Source organism: Pyrus communis, chromosome 9, assembly GCF_041283825.1.
Source record: "Pyrus communis isolate YQ-2024b chromosome 9, ASM4128382v1, whole genome shotgun sequence".
Taxonomy (NCBI): domain Eukaryota; kingdom Viridiplantae; phylum Streptophyta; class Magnoliopsida; order Rosales; family Rosaceae; genus Pyrus; species Pyrus communis.
Window position 1 is genome coordinate 3,569,266 of NC_142573.1, and position 19,463 is coordinate 3,588,728.

Genomic DNA, 19,463 nt, shown 5'->3' on the forward strand with positions numbered 1-19,463 from the left:
TGTCTACGTATAGCTAGTATATATTTTGTGTTAGATCTTAGTTTAGTGGTACTTTTCTTTCAAATGTGGAAAAGATATCCGAATTCTCCTCCCTTATTTTTCAATATAAGGGATATTAGAGAAGCGGAATTCCAAACATTTTAATCATAACTATACCTCGTCTCTAATATTCGTAAATTTCTTTGCTAACTGTTCCGGAACTACGAATTAGAACTATTAAAAGAAGTGTTTAAAGAAAAACATTGGCATTGCCAAGAAGAACAATAGGCCTCTTAGCGGGGAATAAGTCCCATAAGTTCTGCCGCAGTCCCCTTCAGCAACGATCGTTCCGAGCAAACTCTGCAATTAGCTTTGCAACGGAGGCGGGATTCTCGACGTGAGGGAGATGACCGGTATCTGGTATTAGCCGCATGATTGCAAACGGAAGCTCACAGCGTAACCTCTGCAGATCATTTACAAGGAACAAGACTGAATTAAGTAGAGCATGAATGTTGACGTTTTAGGATGTCTTCCAGTTTCTACTTTCTACTTGCTAGAACGCGGTAAAGTCAGCGCGCGCGCGCACACACATACACTACATTTAGCCTCGAGTTCTCCAAAATGCTTCAAACAGGCCTATCGATTTTGAAGTTGGGTTTGCGAAATGCTGCAAACAGGCCTATCGAGTATTTTGGAACGATTTCAACAATCTCTCGTGCGCTTTTTGAGATTCAGAGAATAATTTTAAGTCCTCCGTCTTAAAATGATTGTGAAACATGCACAGTTTAAGTATAACAGCAAAAGTTAAGTAGCAGGTAGTGGCTCAAAACTTACCAATATTTGTTTGTAGCTGATAATATTATCTTGCTCGCTGCAAATCACAAGCACTTTCTGCTTCACCTGTAAAATACGGTTTCATAATGTTATCGCACAAATGCTTATTTGCCCCTGTACATTAACAGGGTTTTAAGATTAGTATTGCCCGCCCTGACTTTCGGAATTCTGTTTACCACTCATGTACCGTATTCATTAAGATGGCGAGAGTTTACCTGTTTTATTTGAGAAATAACATTATAGCCCCCACTAGTCATAAAACTGACGGTTGCATCTTTCCACCAAGGCTGCAGACAGTGTAAGCGGCCGACCTGAATATAACACAACCTCTGTTAGCTCGTAGGACAAATATGCCAAGATAAAAGTTTCGGCAGTATACTTTCTGTTCCAATTGGAGTATGAACAAAGAAGTATTATTGATACAAACAGAAAATCTTACATTAGTCCAATCGAAGGTTGTAGCTAATGAAATGCCGTTGAAGGCCAGCATATTTGCGTAGAAGCGTAGAGGGGTGCTTTTCAATAAAGAAACCTGGTGAATAAAAAGATCAGACGATAGGCAAGCGCATTAAAAGAGAAATCACGTAGGATTGAAATACCACTGTAAGTGGACACCCACCCCAGCGTAGGCTACAGCTTTAGGTAACTTTGCCATTTCTCCGGTGCCTTCTGCATAGACGCTTGCATTGATTAAAACCAGCTTTTCGACCTGTAAATAAAAGATAAAATCAATCCATCAGATGCACACCGTATAATTTCTTAAACAACGCATCTAGAGCTATGGATCTCAATATGACAAACACTCACAGCTACTGGATAGTGGTATGCAAAGTCAATTGCAACAGAACCACCGAGGCTTGGTCCAACTAATATCATCGGTCTTCTGATGTACGACTTCCAAAACTGTAATTGAAATGTAAAATCCAGTTAACATAACAAAATGTCTACACCATTGTAGAGAGGCCGAAACAACGTTTAGTGGACCAAAGAAAGAATAAAGAAAAGGAAATCACATTGCATAGACACCTGATAGAGGTGATCACGCTTGGATGCCGCACTGCATGGTGGACGCCTTTCTAGTAAGATAACAAATGATTAAACGGAATTAAATTAATCACTTGTGGCAAGAAAAGAGACGGGAAGTACACAACTCAATCAAGTCGAAAAACAAAGAGGAAAAGACAGGTAAATGAACCTAAATCGGAGAAGCCCCACCCAAGAACATCAACAGCCCAAGCCTCCAACCCAGCCTCTTCAAGCAGGGGATGCACACACCTCCATTCTAAACAAGAACTAAAAAAGATACAAACATGACAAAACATGTTCAACACGACTTCACATTGTATCGGTCAATCAGTAATTTGCAAGCATTACAGACCTGTCAAAGCAATGGAGTAGAACCACCGGATTGATCTCACTTTGTTTTAAAGGCCTTACACAACTACTCATAATACAACTTTCCGACGACCCTATCTGCAATCACAACCGGCTTCCGCCATTAGTCAATGAATAACTTCAAAGTGGATGAGAAAATTGTGAATCATTTCATCACACATTTCATCACAAGCCAGATACCAGATACAATTCCAATGAATATTTCAACTCAACCCCGTACTAAAAATCCTGAAACTGTCATTGATCGCAGCTAAAGTTAACCAAATTTACTACATTGTCAAATTTGAACTGAAAATATTAAAGTTTCATCTTAAATAAAAACTTGGAAAAATTAGTACCTTTGGCTTTGGTTATTTTGTGAGTTTTTTATTTTTTTTATTTTTTACTGTAACTAGAAATAATTTAGTAAATAAATATTCAGAAACCATATTTTATGACATAGAATATTCCCACCTTATTGAATTGACTATTATACCCCTTGTATCCACCGAGTTCCACCCTCACAAAAATGGCAAAAGGACCCGTTCCTTTCGTTGAATGACATGGAATAATCCTCCAAAATTTTTAAATATTTGTTTTTGACTTTCGAGACAAAGATGGCAAAAATAAAGAATCCCTTTAATCCGAAAGAAAGTGATTTTCGCTCCTCTTCTCCTCACGACGTGCAAGAGAAAATAAAGAAAATACTGCACGAAAATCATTTATCTCAATCTATCTCATGATAAAATATCATAATTAGTGACACTAAACATATATTTTAGATGTGGATTAGACCAGTTTCCCCTTTTCGCATCAAACTCTCTCTCCTCGTAAATCTCTTTTCCTTTAAAGAGATGATAACTGATAGTAAGCGACAGTTATCTATCCTATTATGAAGGCCAAAAGACTGCTATTTTAACCTTTCCGAAATCTAGCTTCCACGCCAGCAACGGTTTCAAACTTCAGATCTCTAAATTTTAATTTTAAGAAATCCTCGTAATCCGCTATTTATCACTGATGATTTCTCTCCACGTAAATTAGAGTATCGTCTTTGTAAAGAAAAGAAATGAGGGACATTAACCAAAAAATGACAAAGCGATTAGTGGGTTACCGGCACAGGGAGCCTCTCCATCCTCCGAGCCAACGTTCTGGCGTACGGGTCCTTAATTTTTTCAACCTCCTTTGGAAGAAACAATGGGAACCCATTATTTGTACCTGCACCCCTCACACTACGCACCACACCCCTGCTGATCAGACCCCGCAAACTTCCACCCTTCTTACCCAGCGGCGGCGGCGACGGTGGCGCAGCTCCCCACATTAGCAGTACCATTCTGATTCTTCCGGTGATCTTGCAGCAGCAAAGAGAGGTGCGGATTTTGCAGCTGGTTTTTGCTTTCCACTGGAAGCGAAGAGAGAGAGAGAGAGAGAGAGAGAGCGGGCTGTTAAATAAACGAAACTGCAAGCGGTGGGATTGCTACTGGGATTGCTGGGATGCTCGACAGCACGGCAGGGTACGGTGGTCAGAAAATTGTCAATTTTTCAGCCGTACGATTCTATGAACGGCTTGGATCAGTTTGAGGATCGGGACCCTGATTGTGTGTGGGCTTCTTTATATTTATTTGGACTTATTATCTACTTTATTGGGCCTTCCTCCCAAAGTGGAAAAATAAAAGAGAGGAAATTAAACCAAAAAAAATAAAAAAAAGGAAAAAGAAAGAACCAGACATTTATAGCGGATTATCTCTCCGCCGGAGGCTGTAACCGAAAATCGGCAGCAATGACGGAGGAGAGTGGCGCTAGGGTTTCCTCTGACGTGCCCAGCGATGATTCACAAACAAGGCAAAGGTGCCGTCTTTCTTGTCCCGCTAAAACCCTAATTCCTTTGTCTAATTTAAATTTCGTATTTTTATTAAACCACTGTGATTTTTCTCTCGATTTTCTTCCTCCGCTTCAAAATTTTATTATTTTAGGGTTTTGTTCATGGATTGTAGATTTTTTTGCCCTTGTTATGGTTGCATGGAGGGGTGTTTTAGGGTTTTATTATCTTGGGAGCTTTCTCATATTTGCAATTTTGGTGTTGCTGCTTGTGAAATTTGACTATCAGTTTATTTATATTTGTAAAATATTGGGGAAAAATAATTTTAGAATATTTGACTTGAGCTACATTTTTGCTTTATTTTTTTAACTGGTATTGGAATTGGAATTTTAAGGATGGAAGGATAAAATTTAAAGTTCATTACTTGAAATAGTTTGGGCATGATGTCTTGGCTTACTGATAAAGTTGCGCGACCAGTAGCATTGTCGAAACCATGATCTCCATTGCCCAAAGTTGCTAAAGATAATTGAATTTCATTGTGTAGTTCAAGATGTCTAATTGCGGGAATTATGTTTGGGCGAGCTTGAGCTTGATCTTGTGCGTGTGTGATTGTCTATTTGTGTTTTAAATCATGTGGTTCACGAAAATATGTTAAACCTTTAGCACTTGGTACAGGAAGAAAAGAAAGTGGGATCAACCTGCAGCATCCTTGGTTTCAGCCGGTTTAGCAGTGCCTGGGGCTCTCCCAATGGGAAATGTGGGATTTCTTGGTGGGATTGCAATTCCTGGCACAACTCCGGTTACTGGTGCTCTTTCGATGAATGCAATTGCGGCCAGCTATGCTACCATACCTCAGGCATATCAGGTACCTCTGATCCCGCCACAGACTGCCACGGTCATTCAGAAATTAATTCAAGTGAGTTCACTTTTGGGCATTTTCATTTTGCTTGAATTGTGCTGCATTTAGTTGGTATATGTGCATGAGGATTGGGAGAAACTTTCGCCATCCACTCATGATTTCTTAATTCTGGGGTATATGTTTTGTAAGCTGCCCCTGCCCCATATGTTTTGGTTTTTTAATCTAATCCGCTTATGATTTTATTGTTCTTTTCTTGCTCATAATTCAGTATTCCGATTGATTAGTTTCAAATTTCGTTTTTGTTTTGTTCAATGACTTGCAATCTAGCCGAAGATTCAAGATGAGTTAATAATAGCGCGAGAAATTGTTATTAACGATGCAGAGTCTTCAGTTCGCTACAAGTTGACAAAACGCCAAACACAGGAGGAGGTGTTTTTTGTTTTTCTTTTTCAAAATTTGTGTTTCCTAAGATATTTTATTTATTTTTGTTTGAAATGGATGGTTCTTTTCTTTGAGATTGATGGTGTATATTACTCGCAGATCCAAAAATGCACGGGAGCTGTGGTGATAACAAGGTTGGTTTGCTTTCAATGTCAGTTCAGTGCATTTATATTTGTTCGTTTTTCTTGCTCATAGTCATAGATACACATATAATGAATTGCCTTTACAGGGGAAAGTATCGTCCACCAAATTCATCGACTGATGGTGAAAAGCCACTATATCTTCATATATCTTCAGGGGCTCATGTAAGTCAATTAGCTTCATGATTTGGTTATAAAAGTGTACAATAGATTTGGTTGTTCTGAGAATTTCTTTTTGTCCATCCATGATTGGATTGTTTTTCTTAAATTATGTGGCATCATCATACAGAAGTTATTTTAAAATTTTCTCATTTGTGTCAACTGTCAAGATTAGATAGTTAAACAAAGATCTCTATAATCGTAAACTTTAAGCCATATCCCCTTTTGAAAAATCTCCTATCTTAGCTATCTGTTAAAGTGTCCATCTTTAATAGAAATTTTCATGGACGAATTTTGATTTGGTTTCATCATAATCATGGCTTGCCAGTTAAAAGAGACAGCAGAACGTATTTTAGCAGTTGACCATGCTGCTGCCATGGTTGAAGAAATGCTGAAACAGGGTCAGAATCCGACTATGAGCAATGGAGTGATGGTATTATTGCATTAAATGTCAGCTTTTATGTGGTATTTAAATTGATGGCATAAGTTCTCTAATGGAATTTGATTACTCAGGCACAAGGTACTTGTGTATATTTGGGCTTTGACGCAGATCCATCATTGAACATTGCAGCTCGTATACGTGGTCCAAATGTAAGTTACATTGTTCCTCCCTTTTTCACGTCTTATCAGTAACCTTAAAATTCTTTGGGTTCAGTGTGTTCTTCGTGGTTGATACTTTTCAACTCTCTTTCCATCTTTTCTCTTCCTTCCCATCATGCTTTCTCTTTTTCTCCATAGTGCTTGAATTTTGTTAGAACTGGATTTCAGTTTAGATTCTATAACCCTATGTTAGTTAGTGTAGCTCATTTAATTTGTGTCATTCTAGATATCATGTTGAAATTGCTTGTTTAATTGTGTGTTGTGCACATTTATTAATTATAACCTTCATGCTTGTAAGCATGGTTGATTTAATTCTTTCGAGCAATTTATTTAAAGTTTATTTTGCACTTGATGGAGATACGTGATTCTAATGTTCGAAGCTTTCTCTGACATCTCCATACAATTGGGAGAAATTGTTTTTGTGTTGGTGGTGGTCCAATTTTGTATGTGCAGGACCAGTATATACATCACATTATGAATGAAACAGGAGCAACTGTCTCACTCAGAGGGCGTGGTTCAGGAAATATTGAGAATATACATGGCGAAGGTTTCACCTTCTTTATGCATTATAATCTTATTACAAGCCTGTTGTTCCAGCACCGGGTTATTTTGTTGGTTATTGTTACGTATTTTCTCTTATTTTGCTTGCAGAAGGACAGCTACCGTTGCATTTATTCTTGTCAAGTAATAATTCAAAAAGTCTTGAAGATGCTAAGCTTTTGGCTGAAAATCTTTTAGATACAATCAGTGTAGAGTGTGGTGTCTCCAGGTAATTATTTTAATTGGTGGGCATTGCATGGTTAGAAGTGTTCAAGTGTTCTGACTTCTTACCTAATATGACAAAAGGCATGCTCTCTCCCTGTTTTTGTGATCTGTTACATTCATTTTGGGAAATGTATAGTGTGGTTTACCTGTATTCACAAACCTTTCATTATTTATCAATTAGACATATTCATCGTTTCTGCGTCTTATAAAAACATATTTGTTTCACCCAATACGTATAACTTAAACTTGTTATGGTAACAACTTTGAGTGTATGATTCTGCTCATTGCATGAATATCCGGTTTCCATTAGTTAGTTTGTTTTCTGCAGTAGCTTGTTCTTGGGTATTGTACATAACGTTTTGCCATTTTCTGTCATAGGGTTTCATCATCTAAGGTTTATAGTGCTGTTGCACCCCCACAGCAGGTATATAGTGCTGTTCCACCACCGCATCAGTTGGCCGGGGTTCAAAGTTCTGGAATTGAGGCAAAAGCAATTACAAGTTTGGTGTCTCCAACTGTGGGTGCTACACCAGCTCTGGCAGTTTCCTCTGCTGGAACTCCTGGTGTCGCTATTGTCTTTTCTCAAGGGACAGTATCTCAACCTGGAGGATTGTTGAACTGTGCGCAACCTCAGGCGAACATTGGTGGTTATCCCCAACCTCTATTATCTAGTGGAACAAGCTACAATGGATATGCAGGGATATATCCTAAAGTCACACCTTTGCAACAGGTTGCTCTGGCCCTTAGACAGTCATCTTCCCCTATCACTTCTACAGTTGCTCCCACAACATCAGCCCCAAGCACTGAACCAAAGGTGAATGTTACCTCTGGTTCTGAGAAGGAGAAACAGCCTCCACAAAGGCGGAAATTTCAGGAGTTACCAGTTGGTCCTGCAAAAGTCCATCAGGTACGAGTGCAAGCTCCTTGGTTGTTTGTCTTATTTGAGGGACACCCTTGTAGGGCGCATTCTGCATTGTATTTGATCCGAACTGTCTAGGCTTTGGGTCTTCCATCAATGACCATCATTGCAAAATCTCACTAAAATCCTCATCATGTGGCCACTCAGTTAAATGGTTATCGTTTTAGTGTTTCTTGAAATATTGTGTTCGTGTATTTCTTTTGGTTAAACTATGTCATAATGGTTTTGGTTTGTCTAATTTTTTGCAAAGATGATCTTTGAGGGAATACCTAAAAAATAGACAGTTTGGATCATTGAAATAAAATTTGGAGCATGCCCCATAATGTGTCCTCTAAATAAGGTTATGTAAGGGATCCCCCAATAGAAAGGGACCTTAAAAGTAAATATGTAATTATACATGTACATGTAATTTACTAAACTTGGTCGAGTCCAAGTTTGTAGAATATAATTGCAGATAAATAAGTCAGAACAGGATGTATTTCTTTAGGAATTTTCGTGAGTCGGGAAACAAGGGGCCTCTTTTCTTTATTTAGTTTTCTTAAGTTGGCTGCTATGAGGGGAGTCGTATTTCATGTTGATTGCATAATTTTTTGTTGAAAGCTTCTTCAGCCTTCATTAGTTAAGAAAACAAAGACCATTTGTGCTCACAGAAACACTGCTAACTCTAGGTTGAACGTGTTAATGCTAGGTCAATGTAAGGTCTCTTGCTCAGCCAGTTAACTGTCCATATAATATATCTATATCTTAGCTTGGACACAGGAGAGACTAATTTGCCTAACATGACAGTGGTCATTGGGTGGCCTTCCCATCAATTTGACTAAAGATACCAAAAATGACCATGCTATTTTTTCCCCATGCATATATATACTTTTTAGTCATGTTGTGTTTTCTTCAGCAACAGCTTGATCATTTGGATAGATGGACGCTGATAAATGTTGCTTTTAGTTAATATTTTGTCATTGTAATGTAGTTGAATCTTGTACTGACTTGCAATGCTCGCTATTCCAGGTATTTTCTCTGACTTTCTATGAGGCCGATACTGAACCTCTCTATTGGGCCACTGGTCTGTATTTTTCACAGGGTTTTCATTTCGGTGGTGCCATTGGGGTTCACTTGTGGTTGGAGCTTTATTCTGCGGACAACTTAGACTTCTTGCTGTTTAGTTTAATGTCATATACTTAGGTTCAAGTTACAAGAATATATTTTGTTTTCTATTTGTCATAAGTCAATCCAGTGTTAGATTTCTTCATTACTTGACGAGCATCCTAGTGTTTCCTTCTTGTGCTGTCACCAGCAGCATGCACAGCCAAACTCCTCGAGAAGAGGTACCCCATCACAACCATTGCCAGCTTCACTTGGATTTCATGAGAACTCCATGGTTTCGATGATTCAAGAGTTTGAAATGCAAATTCTGAGCTACTGATACTTCCAGTTGCATTGGCTTAAAAGCGGCATTGGTGGTGATGGTTGAAAATTGGCTGTGGATGCTGGTGGGTGCCACTCATGGAATGTTTTTTCTGAAAGCAAAAGGTACTTGTACAGATCAAATTCCGTGGAGCCATTATTGATCTGTACTTGCTCATGGAATCTGTGGAGCAAGTATAGCTCTAGACTTGCTCATGAATATCCTTTTCCTTTGGTACTCTTCCAAGATGTAGTTCACAACTAACCTTCAATTACGACCTTCATGAACTTAGCCATTTAGAAATGTTAATATTACTGTGCCTTAAGAGAAACGTGATACGCATGTGGTTAAGCTATAGAACAGTTTGTAAACTTGTTCAATGATATGAAATCATTTTTTGGATTAATTTTCTTAGTTGCAACTATTAATCTTTAGATTATTGCTCTTTTTTTTTTTTCACATAAACATTCACCTTTTTCTGGTTATTGAGCTGTTAGTTTTTGTTTTTGGTTTCTTTTCTCCCTAACTGACTGCAGGATTTGGGTGTGAGAAATGTATCCACGATGCCAGCTCCAAAGAAATTGGTCCAGCCGGCATCAAATGGAATGCCACCTCCCCCACCTAGAACCATGCCTCCTCCTCCACCTCCACCAAAATTTACGTCATCAACACAGGCTGCTAAAGTGCTTGACAAGAACATTGCTCTGAAGAAACCAAAACCTGATAATGTTCCGGGTAAGCATGAGCTATGAGTTGATGGGATTAGAAAGGTTATTCGTGTGTGTCCATGGGCGGGGGTGGGAATTAGAAAAATGGTGGAATTGTTTGTTGTCTGCTCATTTCTTGAATTATGTTTTGATTAACTAATGATGTATGGAGATCTGAAATGTTTTGGGTTTTTCAGATACTCTGGTCAAGCTAATGGAATATGGTGATGATGAAGATGATGACGATGAGGAAACTAATGAAGAATTACCTAATAACAACTCCGTTCCAGTGACAGCTCGAAAGCCTTTCTGGGCCTTATGAGTTACCAATTAGCATAAACTGGTCAGTTCTCGGCAACAAACTAATGTCTCCTGCTCAGGGTTTCTGAAAATACATGCCAATGAATAGACTATCCACCAGTGCGGTGGGCTAACATCGACATTAGAAAGTTAAAAGGCAATGGGTTTTTAATGTTTTGTGTTTTTGCAAATTCAAGATGTGTTGCTCTCGGCGTCATTAGAGTGAATGGTAATAGTTTTTATGTATTGTAGTTTACTGGGTAGTTTTGATTAGATAGTTAGCTTGTGAGTATAACGTTCGCTGCCAACGGTTATATAAAGAATCATTAAGATCGAAGATGTGTGTCGATATGATATGAATTCACGATGAATTTTCCGCGGTTTTGTATTTGCCTTTCAACATAATTCATGTTCTGTTCGAAACAATGCAGTTGAAGAATAAATACCCTTTTAATTATGCATTTGCATATTTGAAACCTTGGATAGAACAAAATGAATCTGTCCAGTTGCAGTGGCTTTTTCCAGGATTTGACTATTTACGACTAATCGAGACCATAATCCCTTTTACGAAAAGGGATTTCTGAGCTTTCTTTTATCTTGTTGTGCATACCAACGTTTATTTCTGATCGTCTGAATGAATAAAATAAATAAGAATGTGCAAAAAGAGAGAAACAAATAAAACCTACATTGTCGGCAAGGAGAAATTTTTAGATTCGGCTTTTGACCGAGCCATGTCACTGGTCACCCATCCAATCATTTATACAACGGTCCAGTCCCTCTTGTCTGACGGGTACAACCGATCTCATGCGGGTTCTACCACCTCGTCATGTGTTGTACATAGCTGGCGGATACAAGAACTTCTCCATGACACGAGACAAATATAGGTTAGATCAAGCAGTTTGTATGGGGTCTTGGTAGGCTTGACTCAGACCTTAGAGCCCCATAGGGCTTCTTCTCAGCCACAAAAATAAGAGAAATGGCAGCTCTCCATCAATGTCCCTAACCACCGCTAGGGACTACCATTACCTTGAATTGATGGCATTTCCTAACAAAAGCAAACTTTTCCGGGGACCTACATGTAATAAAAGTTAGCAGCCCGGTCCTGTCAAATGTCAGTTGGCAAATTATGTCAACCTGGACTGGACGAAGAAATGAAATACATTGCGACCAGAAGCTTGCGACTCCATTTTGACAAGTCTTGCTGAACAATCTTACCACGACTTGGACCTCGACTTCGAGAGGAAAACGGGAAATGCAGCCGGAAATATGTTCACGTAACTCTGTCTCACTCGTCACGCAACTTCCTTTACCTTGTCTGTGATATCTTGTTTGTGAGTAAGACGCTTGCTCAAGTGATGAGTGAGATAGAGACAAGGGTGTGTATCTCAGTTAAATGGAAAGTAGCTCCCCAACTTCAAATACGTTAAACTTTCAGGCCGTTCTAGAGAAATTTTTTATGCAACCTATGATTTATCACTATATGTCTATCTCACGCATCATGTGATCCGACGATGAATCGCTAATTACACGAGAATTTCTTCTTTCTATCACTTTCTGAAACTTTAACCTTGGTATTGTAGTCTTGAGTTTGCAGCAGCAGCTGAAGCAGAGAGGACTAATCACAGAATCGCCACCCAAATTTGACAAACTTCAAAAAAAAAAAAAAAAAGAAGAGAAACAGATTCACCAAAAGCACATAAAATTTCGAATGAAATTCTACTTCATTCAATCTTATATCAGTTATGACATCCAATGCAGAGGTCACAAAAGTGAACCGGATTCATCAAATAACAACGTTACACACACGAAAACATACATGAGCAGCAGAGGGGAACGTAAAATCAAAATATGTCCTCTGCTGTAAATAATAACAAGACAATGGTGACTACACCATCTACTTTGTTGTCACCTCCTGCTGGAATTTTGTAATGATTTCGGGGATCCCTCTAAGAGATCGAAGAGGTAATTCTGCAAATCGTCCGCACTGTACTTGATGAGCTTGTCACTTATGTCATTCGAATGTCTTCCCACGAATGTCCTATAAGCTTGGATTACATTCAGGGACGCTGAGACTTGCACATCTTCTCGAAGCTGAGGATCCGGAATGAGCCACGTTGTTTGGCTCTTGTAGATCTCCTCGAACGCAAGATAAAAGCTGCGGAGCCTTTCCTTGAGGAGGCTTTTTGAGACAGAATTTGAACCGGGATTTTGAATGCCCTCCTCTTTGAGTAAATTAAGGATGGAACTCCAACTAGATCTCTGGTAGTTCATAGCGTGCCGTTGAACTTTCCCGTTGCACTTTCTAAGCCAGCTGTCTCCAAAAATGAGCCTCAGTTCATCCCCCTTAACCTTCTGAGCCATGTAACGTAGATTGTTCATCAAAAATACGTGTTGCAAGGAAGGATCCTTATATAACCTGGACTTCTCATCAAGGTTGCCTTCCAGAGTTGAAGTAAGTGATCGGAACTGGCGAACCATCAGGGAAATTCTGCCTGGAGAATCAGTGGCTTTGTTTTCCTCTTCTGAGGTAGGACTCGTGTCAGGAGACAGCAAAACGGAATCAGCATCATCGCTCTCCTCGAAGAGAAAATGAAAAGTCTCTCCATAGTCTGTGAGAGTCCTCAAGTAATTCATCACATATCTGGTGAGAGGATGTACTCCTCCTCGAGCAACAGGGTTAGTCGAGGGGTTTGATGCAATGGCGCTCTCGAATTCACTAAATGTCGCCTTCACAGACTCACCCAATTTCATCAGAACCTCATGACACTCAATTCTTATAGAAGAACCAGCCTCGTCCGCATATAAAGCATCTATATCGGGAAGAACATCTGCAAGCACCTCATACATGTCAAGAATGCAGAACAACTTTTCTGGTTGGTGGGGGCCAATAGACATGGCTTCACCAAAATTCAGAAGCTGCAGCATTGAAGCCTTTGATGCCTCAACAAAACAATCCAAATAAATCGGTCCCAGCTCCCCAAAAATCTGATCGCTGAGCGATTTCTCGCTAGCTAGATAAACTCGCACGAAGATCTTCATAACCCAGACCCATCTTTTGATTTTGGAATTCAAGCCGCCCCACTCCATCTTCAGCACATCCTCAATACTCAGCTTCTGGATTTCGAGAATGGAGAGGCACTCATCCAATGCCTTCTTTCGGATGATGCTATAAGCTTGCGTACATTCCTGAACATAATTGCAATTGAACATCAAATTTGCAATGCCGCTGAGCTCAGGAACTACATCGGGATGAACCAAATCAATGATGACTTCCTCAGACGCTCTGCTAACACTATCCCTTCGAAGTGAGTCCTCAATCGAATCATCCCCAAAAGAGATTATCGAGCTTCCATCCATAATATCCTCTTCACAAGAACGAAAAGACATGTGCTCGGGTTCAAAGGGTTGCCTGTTCTGAACAAGCATGTGCTTGAACTCTTCCTCTAGCCTAGCCATTGCTGTCTGAAGAACATCATGAGCTCTATGCAACACCTCGCACTCTTCATCATTTTTATCCAAACACGACGCTTCCAATCTTTCGATCAACCTCCGAGCCTCCTCCACAGCCTTGACATACTCCAGAGACTCATTCGGACTCGAATCCCATATCATAGACTGATCAGCCTCCCACCTCATGATCCTCTCCTGAATCGAATTAAGGCGATCTGCCACCTCAGTTACCTTCTCATCAGTTCTCTCACCGCGTCTGATCATGCTGGACAATTGGGTGCCAAGATTAGCCAGAACCTCCCTTTCACCATCTGTAAAGTTCTTCTTCGACCCCAATGCCCTCGCTATGTTCTTCGCCGAAGCAATCAAATCGCATTCTCCTTCCATTTCCGGGTTCACAGATTTACAATCCCCCAAAACCATACAATAAACACACCCAGAAATGAACCAACAAATCCAACTCAAATCTTTCCGGTTTTCGGATCAAGAACAAGAGTTGAACTTCAGGCCCTTCCTAGTTCAAAATCCACCACTGTATAAGAAACAACTTCAGCAATTGAACCAAAACCCTCCAATTTCTTCCAAAATTCAGAAAAGTAAAAGATACCCCTTTGGTGAAACAACTCCAAAATCAATACTTTTGAATCCACTCAAGTAGTCTATGTTGAAAACTGGCAAAAACCCAACGAACAACACTCCAAAAACCAAGTAGGAATCCAAAAGGCGGCTGAGGATGAGAAAAGCACGGCAAACAGAAGGACCAATCTTTTTGTTGTCAAATTAGAAAGAAAAAAAAAAAAATATTATTAAATTAGGGAAAAAAACCAATATTTTATTGTTAAATTAGGAAAAAGGACCCATCTTTTCAAAAAGTTGGTCATCAGTTGCAAATGGAAACCACCATAAACAATAAGGTGCAGAAAATCCCAAAGTTGAACAGAAAAAAGCAAATTAACAGCGGAAAAAATGCTTACCTATTTCTCTTCGCAGGATTCAAACTTTTTGCAGGTTGCAGATTTGCAATACATACAAAAAGGGAGAACAAAGAGACCCCAAAATTCAGCTTTAAAAATGGTTGAAGCAAAAGATCTGGCAGCCAGTAACAGCAGTCAAGAAACTGTGCGGATATAACGGCGTAATTTTCTTTCAGGAAAATACAAAGAAGCCCAACTTTCTCGGATAATTTTGGGTTCCATACTTTTCTCCAATTGAAATCTTTGGACTTTATTGTTTTTATTTTAATACCACCACTTGGGGTTTGGATGCTTTGACCTTCTCGGTTTCAGTCTACCGTCTAACTTGTATGCAGACTACGATGCTTAACAAAGAATATTATCAACGACCTATTTGAAAACTGAATATTGAATATGTGACCTATTATTTTATGTATTATTTAGAAGATATGGATTTACTCTTAATTTCTATGTTCGTGTTTTTGAATTGAGAGATTTAAACCACTTAATCTTAATCGTAAGACTTTCATTAGTCACTACACTGATGTACTTCACAAAAATTCAAAAAATTTGAACAGTTCGGATATTTTTCTCTTTTAAACAATCTAAATTTCTCAATCCGCAACTCCGAATGTAGAGATCCGGATTACAAGTATAATACTAGTCTTTTAATTTTTCCATAAAGATAAAAATATAGTATAAAGTTACTCAGTTACCATGGTGGTGTCTCCACTTCCCATGTGGACAATATTTATTAAGGCCGTCCATTTCACATATTTCGATTTATTTTGATAAATCACACCTACCAACTTCTTGTGCTTGAAGAAAATTTCCACAAACCAAAAACCTCTGCTTTACTATATTTTTGAAAACTTATATAACTAGTTTTTGTTTACATAATTCATGCCAAATTAATTTTTAAAAACAATACTAGAGTCATCAAAATTAGTTATTAAATTTGTTCATTAATTGGTTTGTTAATATTAATGTGTATATTAATATTCTAATTAATGTACTCGAGCTTGGTAGTTTCCACTGCATGTTTAGAGTTGAGACCTGAGATTTAACGGCGGACTTAAAAAACAAACTACAAAGGCTTTAATAATTAGATTTCTCGTGAATAGATTCAAATGAATTAAATAATGACATCATTTTGCAAACAAAATTCAATGAAATTTCTTTGTTAGTTTAAATTTGCGTACATACTACATTCATATTTGCGTAGGCTTTTTTTTTTTTTTTTTTTTTAAATGCTTATGTTTTCTGCTACATTTGAATAATTCATTAAAATACTAATTTTTAAAATCAAACATAACGCATATTAACACTTGCGAGTGTACATACTTTTCACACATGAATGTTTCACATATTTTTCAAGAAAGCTATATCATCATACTTTCAACATACTATAACTATCTCGTATTACCAAAACTAGTGGTACTCAATTTTATAGCGTAAGGTACTTGTATTTCCTTCTAAAACAAAGTGGTATTCATTTTTATTTGTAAGTGAGAGGTTTTAGGTTTGATTCTCGCCAAAAGATGAATTTGAACTATATTATTGAAATTTCATCTTGACAATTAAGTATGAAAATAGTTTCGGATTGAATTGAATCTTTGTAGAGATGATCTATAAGGTACAATTTTAAAAAATAGACAGTTCAGATTGTTGAAGTTAACTATGAAGTAAGTCCTGCAACTAGTCCTCATTTTTTAAAAATAATGTGGTTCCCATCCCTTATATATTTTTTTTCTTTTCTGTTTTGTTCGTTTTGTCAAACAAAGTATCTTCTTTCCTTCCAGAAGACAACCTTTTGAATAAGTTTTGAATGAGAAAAGGAGAAGTCATTCTTGTCCTCTAAAAATGTTTTGCTTCCAACCAAACTCAAAAAGTCCCAGTCAACCTCCAAATTCATGAATTTGTAATGTCACACCAAAGACATTTCTAAGATGCAAGTGTATGAAATCCAAATGAAGTTCCAACCGAATAGTACATATTGAAAGAGAAGTGTTGTTTTTTTTTTCACCTAGTTTTATATCTGCACTATTTTTTAATAATTTTTATTTATTACAAGTTCACTTATCTGTAAAATGACCGATAATAACTTTAAAAGATATATAATACAAATAGATTGGATATGGAAAGGTAACAAGTTTCCTAGACCTACACTAAATTTTGAAAGAAATGGACAATAAGTAAGCCGAATTTGCAAAAAAGGCATAAAGCATGAGGATATAAGGAATTCTAAAACGAAAAAGTGTGTATGCCCTTTCCAATTATAGGGTAAGAAACTAAAAATCGATGATGATTTGATATTTATGTTAGTTATTGGAGTGCATAATCACACATCAACAGGGCATTTTAAAGGTTATTCATTTACTAGTAGATTATTGTCGAAGGATATTTTGTTGTTGGGGAAATAACATTTCAATTTTTTTAGAAATAATAGTGGGGGGAGAAATAGCATATTAAATATTATTTTAGGAATAATAATGGGTTTAAAACTAACCTTTTAATTTTTTTTTTTTTTAACTTTTATATGGTTGGTTGGATTATAATGTGAATGGCACACTGAGTGAGTCTAGCAGCTCTATAGTTCACTACAACATCCCATGAAATATTGGTTGTGATAATGTGCTGCAGATGCAAGATATGTTACTTAATTTAATTAGCATACAGCTAGTTGGAAAAGTGTCACATCCCGGCCCGGGGCGGACCACTTCCCGGGCCCGCTCCACCACCGTAGCACGATATTGTCCACTTTGGGCCCCGATCACGTCCTCACGGTTTTGTTTCTGGGAACTCACACGAGAACTTCCCGATGGGTCACCCATCCTAGGAATGCTCTCGCGCGCTACTCGCTTAACTTCGGAGTTCCCATGGAACCCGAAGCCAGTGAGCTCCCAAAAGGCCTCGTGCTAGGTAGGGATGGGAATATACATTTAAGGATCGCTCCCCTGGGCGATGTGGGATGTCACAATCCACTCCCCTTAGGGGCCCGACGTCCTCGTCGGCACACCACGGCCAGGGTTAGGCTCTGATACCAAATTGTCACATCCCGGCCCGGGGCGGATCACTTCCCGGGCCCGCTCCACCACCGTAGCACGATATTGTCCGTTTTGGGCTCCGACCACGCCCTCACGGTTTTGTTTATGGGAACTCACACGAGAACTTCCCGATGGGTCACCCATCCTGGGAATGCTCTCGCGCGCTACTCGCTTAACTTCGGAGTTCCCATGGAACCCGAAGCCAGTGAGCTCCCAAAAGGCCTCGTGCTAGGTAGGGATGGGAATATACATTTAAGGATCGCTCCCCTGGGCGATGTGGGATGTCACAAAAAGGGCCAAGTTTTTAGAATCCCCTTCTCCCCAAAGAAAACCCAAAATTTTAACTAGAAAACCAACTATTTAATTAAACCTATAGATAATTACAATTAACCACAGTAAATGGTCCAGTAATAAGGGCACAAACTATGGTTCCCCAATAAACAAAAAAATGTGCGAGGTCCCAAATTCAATGCTCCGAGCTGGTGAGTCTGTTTGACTGTAGCCACGGGTATTTAGTGAAATTCCCCATAACCTATTTGGGCCCAGAAATGGTGGATAATCGTGACTTGCCACCAGTTGTCCCTCTTTTTTAAAAATAAAAGAAAAAAAATAGATAATTACAATTATAACACTATCTAGGTTAATTTATATGAGAATCTTTCAGTAATTAATTTCCATCACTAATGGTTTGACTATAACTTATTCAGATTAATATAAAAGGTAATGCAAGGGAGATCAAATTTTAAACCAAATTTTGTAAACTTAATGATGTAGTTGTTGATGATTGAATTATTATTTAAGTGTTAATTAACGTACTTATTTCTTATTAGTGACACATAATTTGATTTGCAAATTTGGTTTAAAAATTTGATCTCCCTAGCATTATCCTAATATAAATGAAGCAAACGAACTTTGTTTCGTTTCCGGACTTAAGGACTGGATTCAATCAACACCACGACATAGTCAAGGAGTGGCGCTTTAGTTACCAGCGAATGCTTCCCCCTCGAGTTTCAGGTCCAATTTTACATGCAAATGGGAATTCGCAGTCGCTTCAATTTAAAGAATTTTCATTACTTAAGCTTTATAAGGTTACTTATAATGTAATGGAAGAAAGCATCCAAGAACAACACAACAACGGGGTTTGTCTCAATTCTCAATTTTAATGTAATGGAAAAAATTGTTTATAACCTCTCAATTTTAATGTAATGGAAAAAATTGGTTATAAACAATTTGGAAAGTTAAGAAGTGCTTTATTGGCTTAACTCATTTGTTTATGCAATATATGCCTATATATGGGTATTCATGGTTATAGAAACTATATATTGGTGCTAATCTTTGAAAAGGTTACAGAAGATCTTGTCAAGCTTCAAGATTTACAGTGTGAAAATGCACGATTCGATGGGGCCGAAGAAAAGAAAATATATTTACAAAAGCTTTTGCTCCTCCAAACCCCTTGAGTAATATTATTTCATCAATGACGAAACCCTACTTTATGTTGAACAAATAGGTTGGGCTAATTATAATTGTAGTTATGAGAAGAAGACCTATAAGAAAATTGTTAAAGTATCTTCAATTGGAGGTGAAAAATGCATTAAGTTAAGGTATGTTGTATTTTTGGTTTGCTGAAAAGTTCTCTAATAGACGAGATATAAAAAATTATTTTGGCCGAAAAATGTAAATAAAGATGTAACTTTACATCCTTTGAAGGTCGGTGT

The 19,463-nt window shown here is 38.2% G+C and overlaps 2 protein-coding genes and 1 pseudogene across 6 annotated transcripts; 1 reads left to right on the forward strand and 2 right to left on the reverse strand.

The window, feature by feature from the left end:
- Positions 1-138: 138 nt before the first annotated feature.
- Positions 139-3,616, reverse strand: LOC137738631 (alpha/beta hydrolase domain-containing protein VTE7-like). The gene is made up of 10 exons (XM_068478110.2): positions 3,299-3,616; positions 2,192-2,286; positions 2,009-2,106; positions 1,840-1,889; positions 1,621-1,716; positions 1,433-1,522; positions 1,253-1,345; positions 1,029-1,124; positions 814-879; positions 139-442 (listed from the first exon to the last, which is right to left on the reverse strand). Exons 1-10 carry the CDS (start codon positions 3,515-3,517, stop codon positions 314-316), a joined length of 1,032 nt encoding a protein of 343 aa, XP_068334211.2. The 5' UTR covers positions 3,518-3,616; the 3' UTR covers positions 139-313.
- A 211-nt stretch (positions 3,617-3,827) lies between these two features.
- On the forward strand, positions 3,828-10,724 carry RIK (RS2-interacting KH protein). 3 transcript variants are annotated; one of them, XM_068478671.2, is made up of 12 exons: positions 3,828-4,032; positions 4,679-4,919; positions 5,190-5,291; positions 5,403-5,437; positions 5,533-5,608; positions 5,931-6,035; positions 6,116-6,193; positions 6,656-6,749; positions 6,854-6,971; positions 7,346-7,874; positions 9,828-10,026; positions 10,196-10,724. In XM_068478671.2, exons 1-12 carry the CDS (start codon positions 3,965-3,967, stop codon positions 10,318-10,320), a joined length of 1,770 nt encoding a protein of 589 aa, XP_068334772.2. In that variant the 5' UTR covers positions 3,828-3,964; the 3' UTR covers positions 10,321-10,724. The 3 variants fall into 3 exon arrangements, 2 of the variants coding, with proteins under 2 accessions (XP_068334772.2, XP_068334773.2); XR_015966353.1 differs by having other exon boundaries at positions 3,861-4,032; positions 8,895-10,026; XM_068478672.2 differs by having other exon boundaries at positions 3,863-4,032; positions 4,679-4,868.
- A 1,276-nt stretch (positions 10,725-12,000) lies between these two features.
- On the reverse strand, positions 12,001-15,053 carry LOC137739745 (exocyst complex component EXO70E2 pseudogene; annotated as a pseudogene). Of its 2 annotated transcripts, none has more exons than XR_015966856.1 (2): positions 14,723-15,053; positions 12,001-14,280 (listed from the first exon to the last, which is right to left on the reverse strand). The product of XR_015966856.1 is annotated as an exocyst complex component EXO70E2 pseudogene, transcript variant X2 (transcript). The 2 variants fall into 2 exon arrangements; XR_015966855.1 differs by having other exon boundaries at positions 12,001-14,513.
- Positions 15,054-19,463: the final 4,410 nt, after the last annotated feature.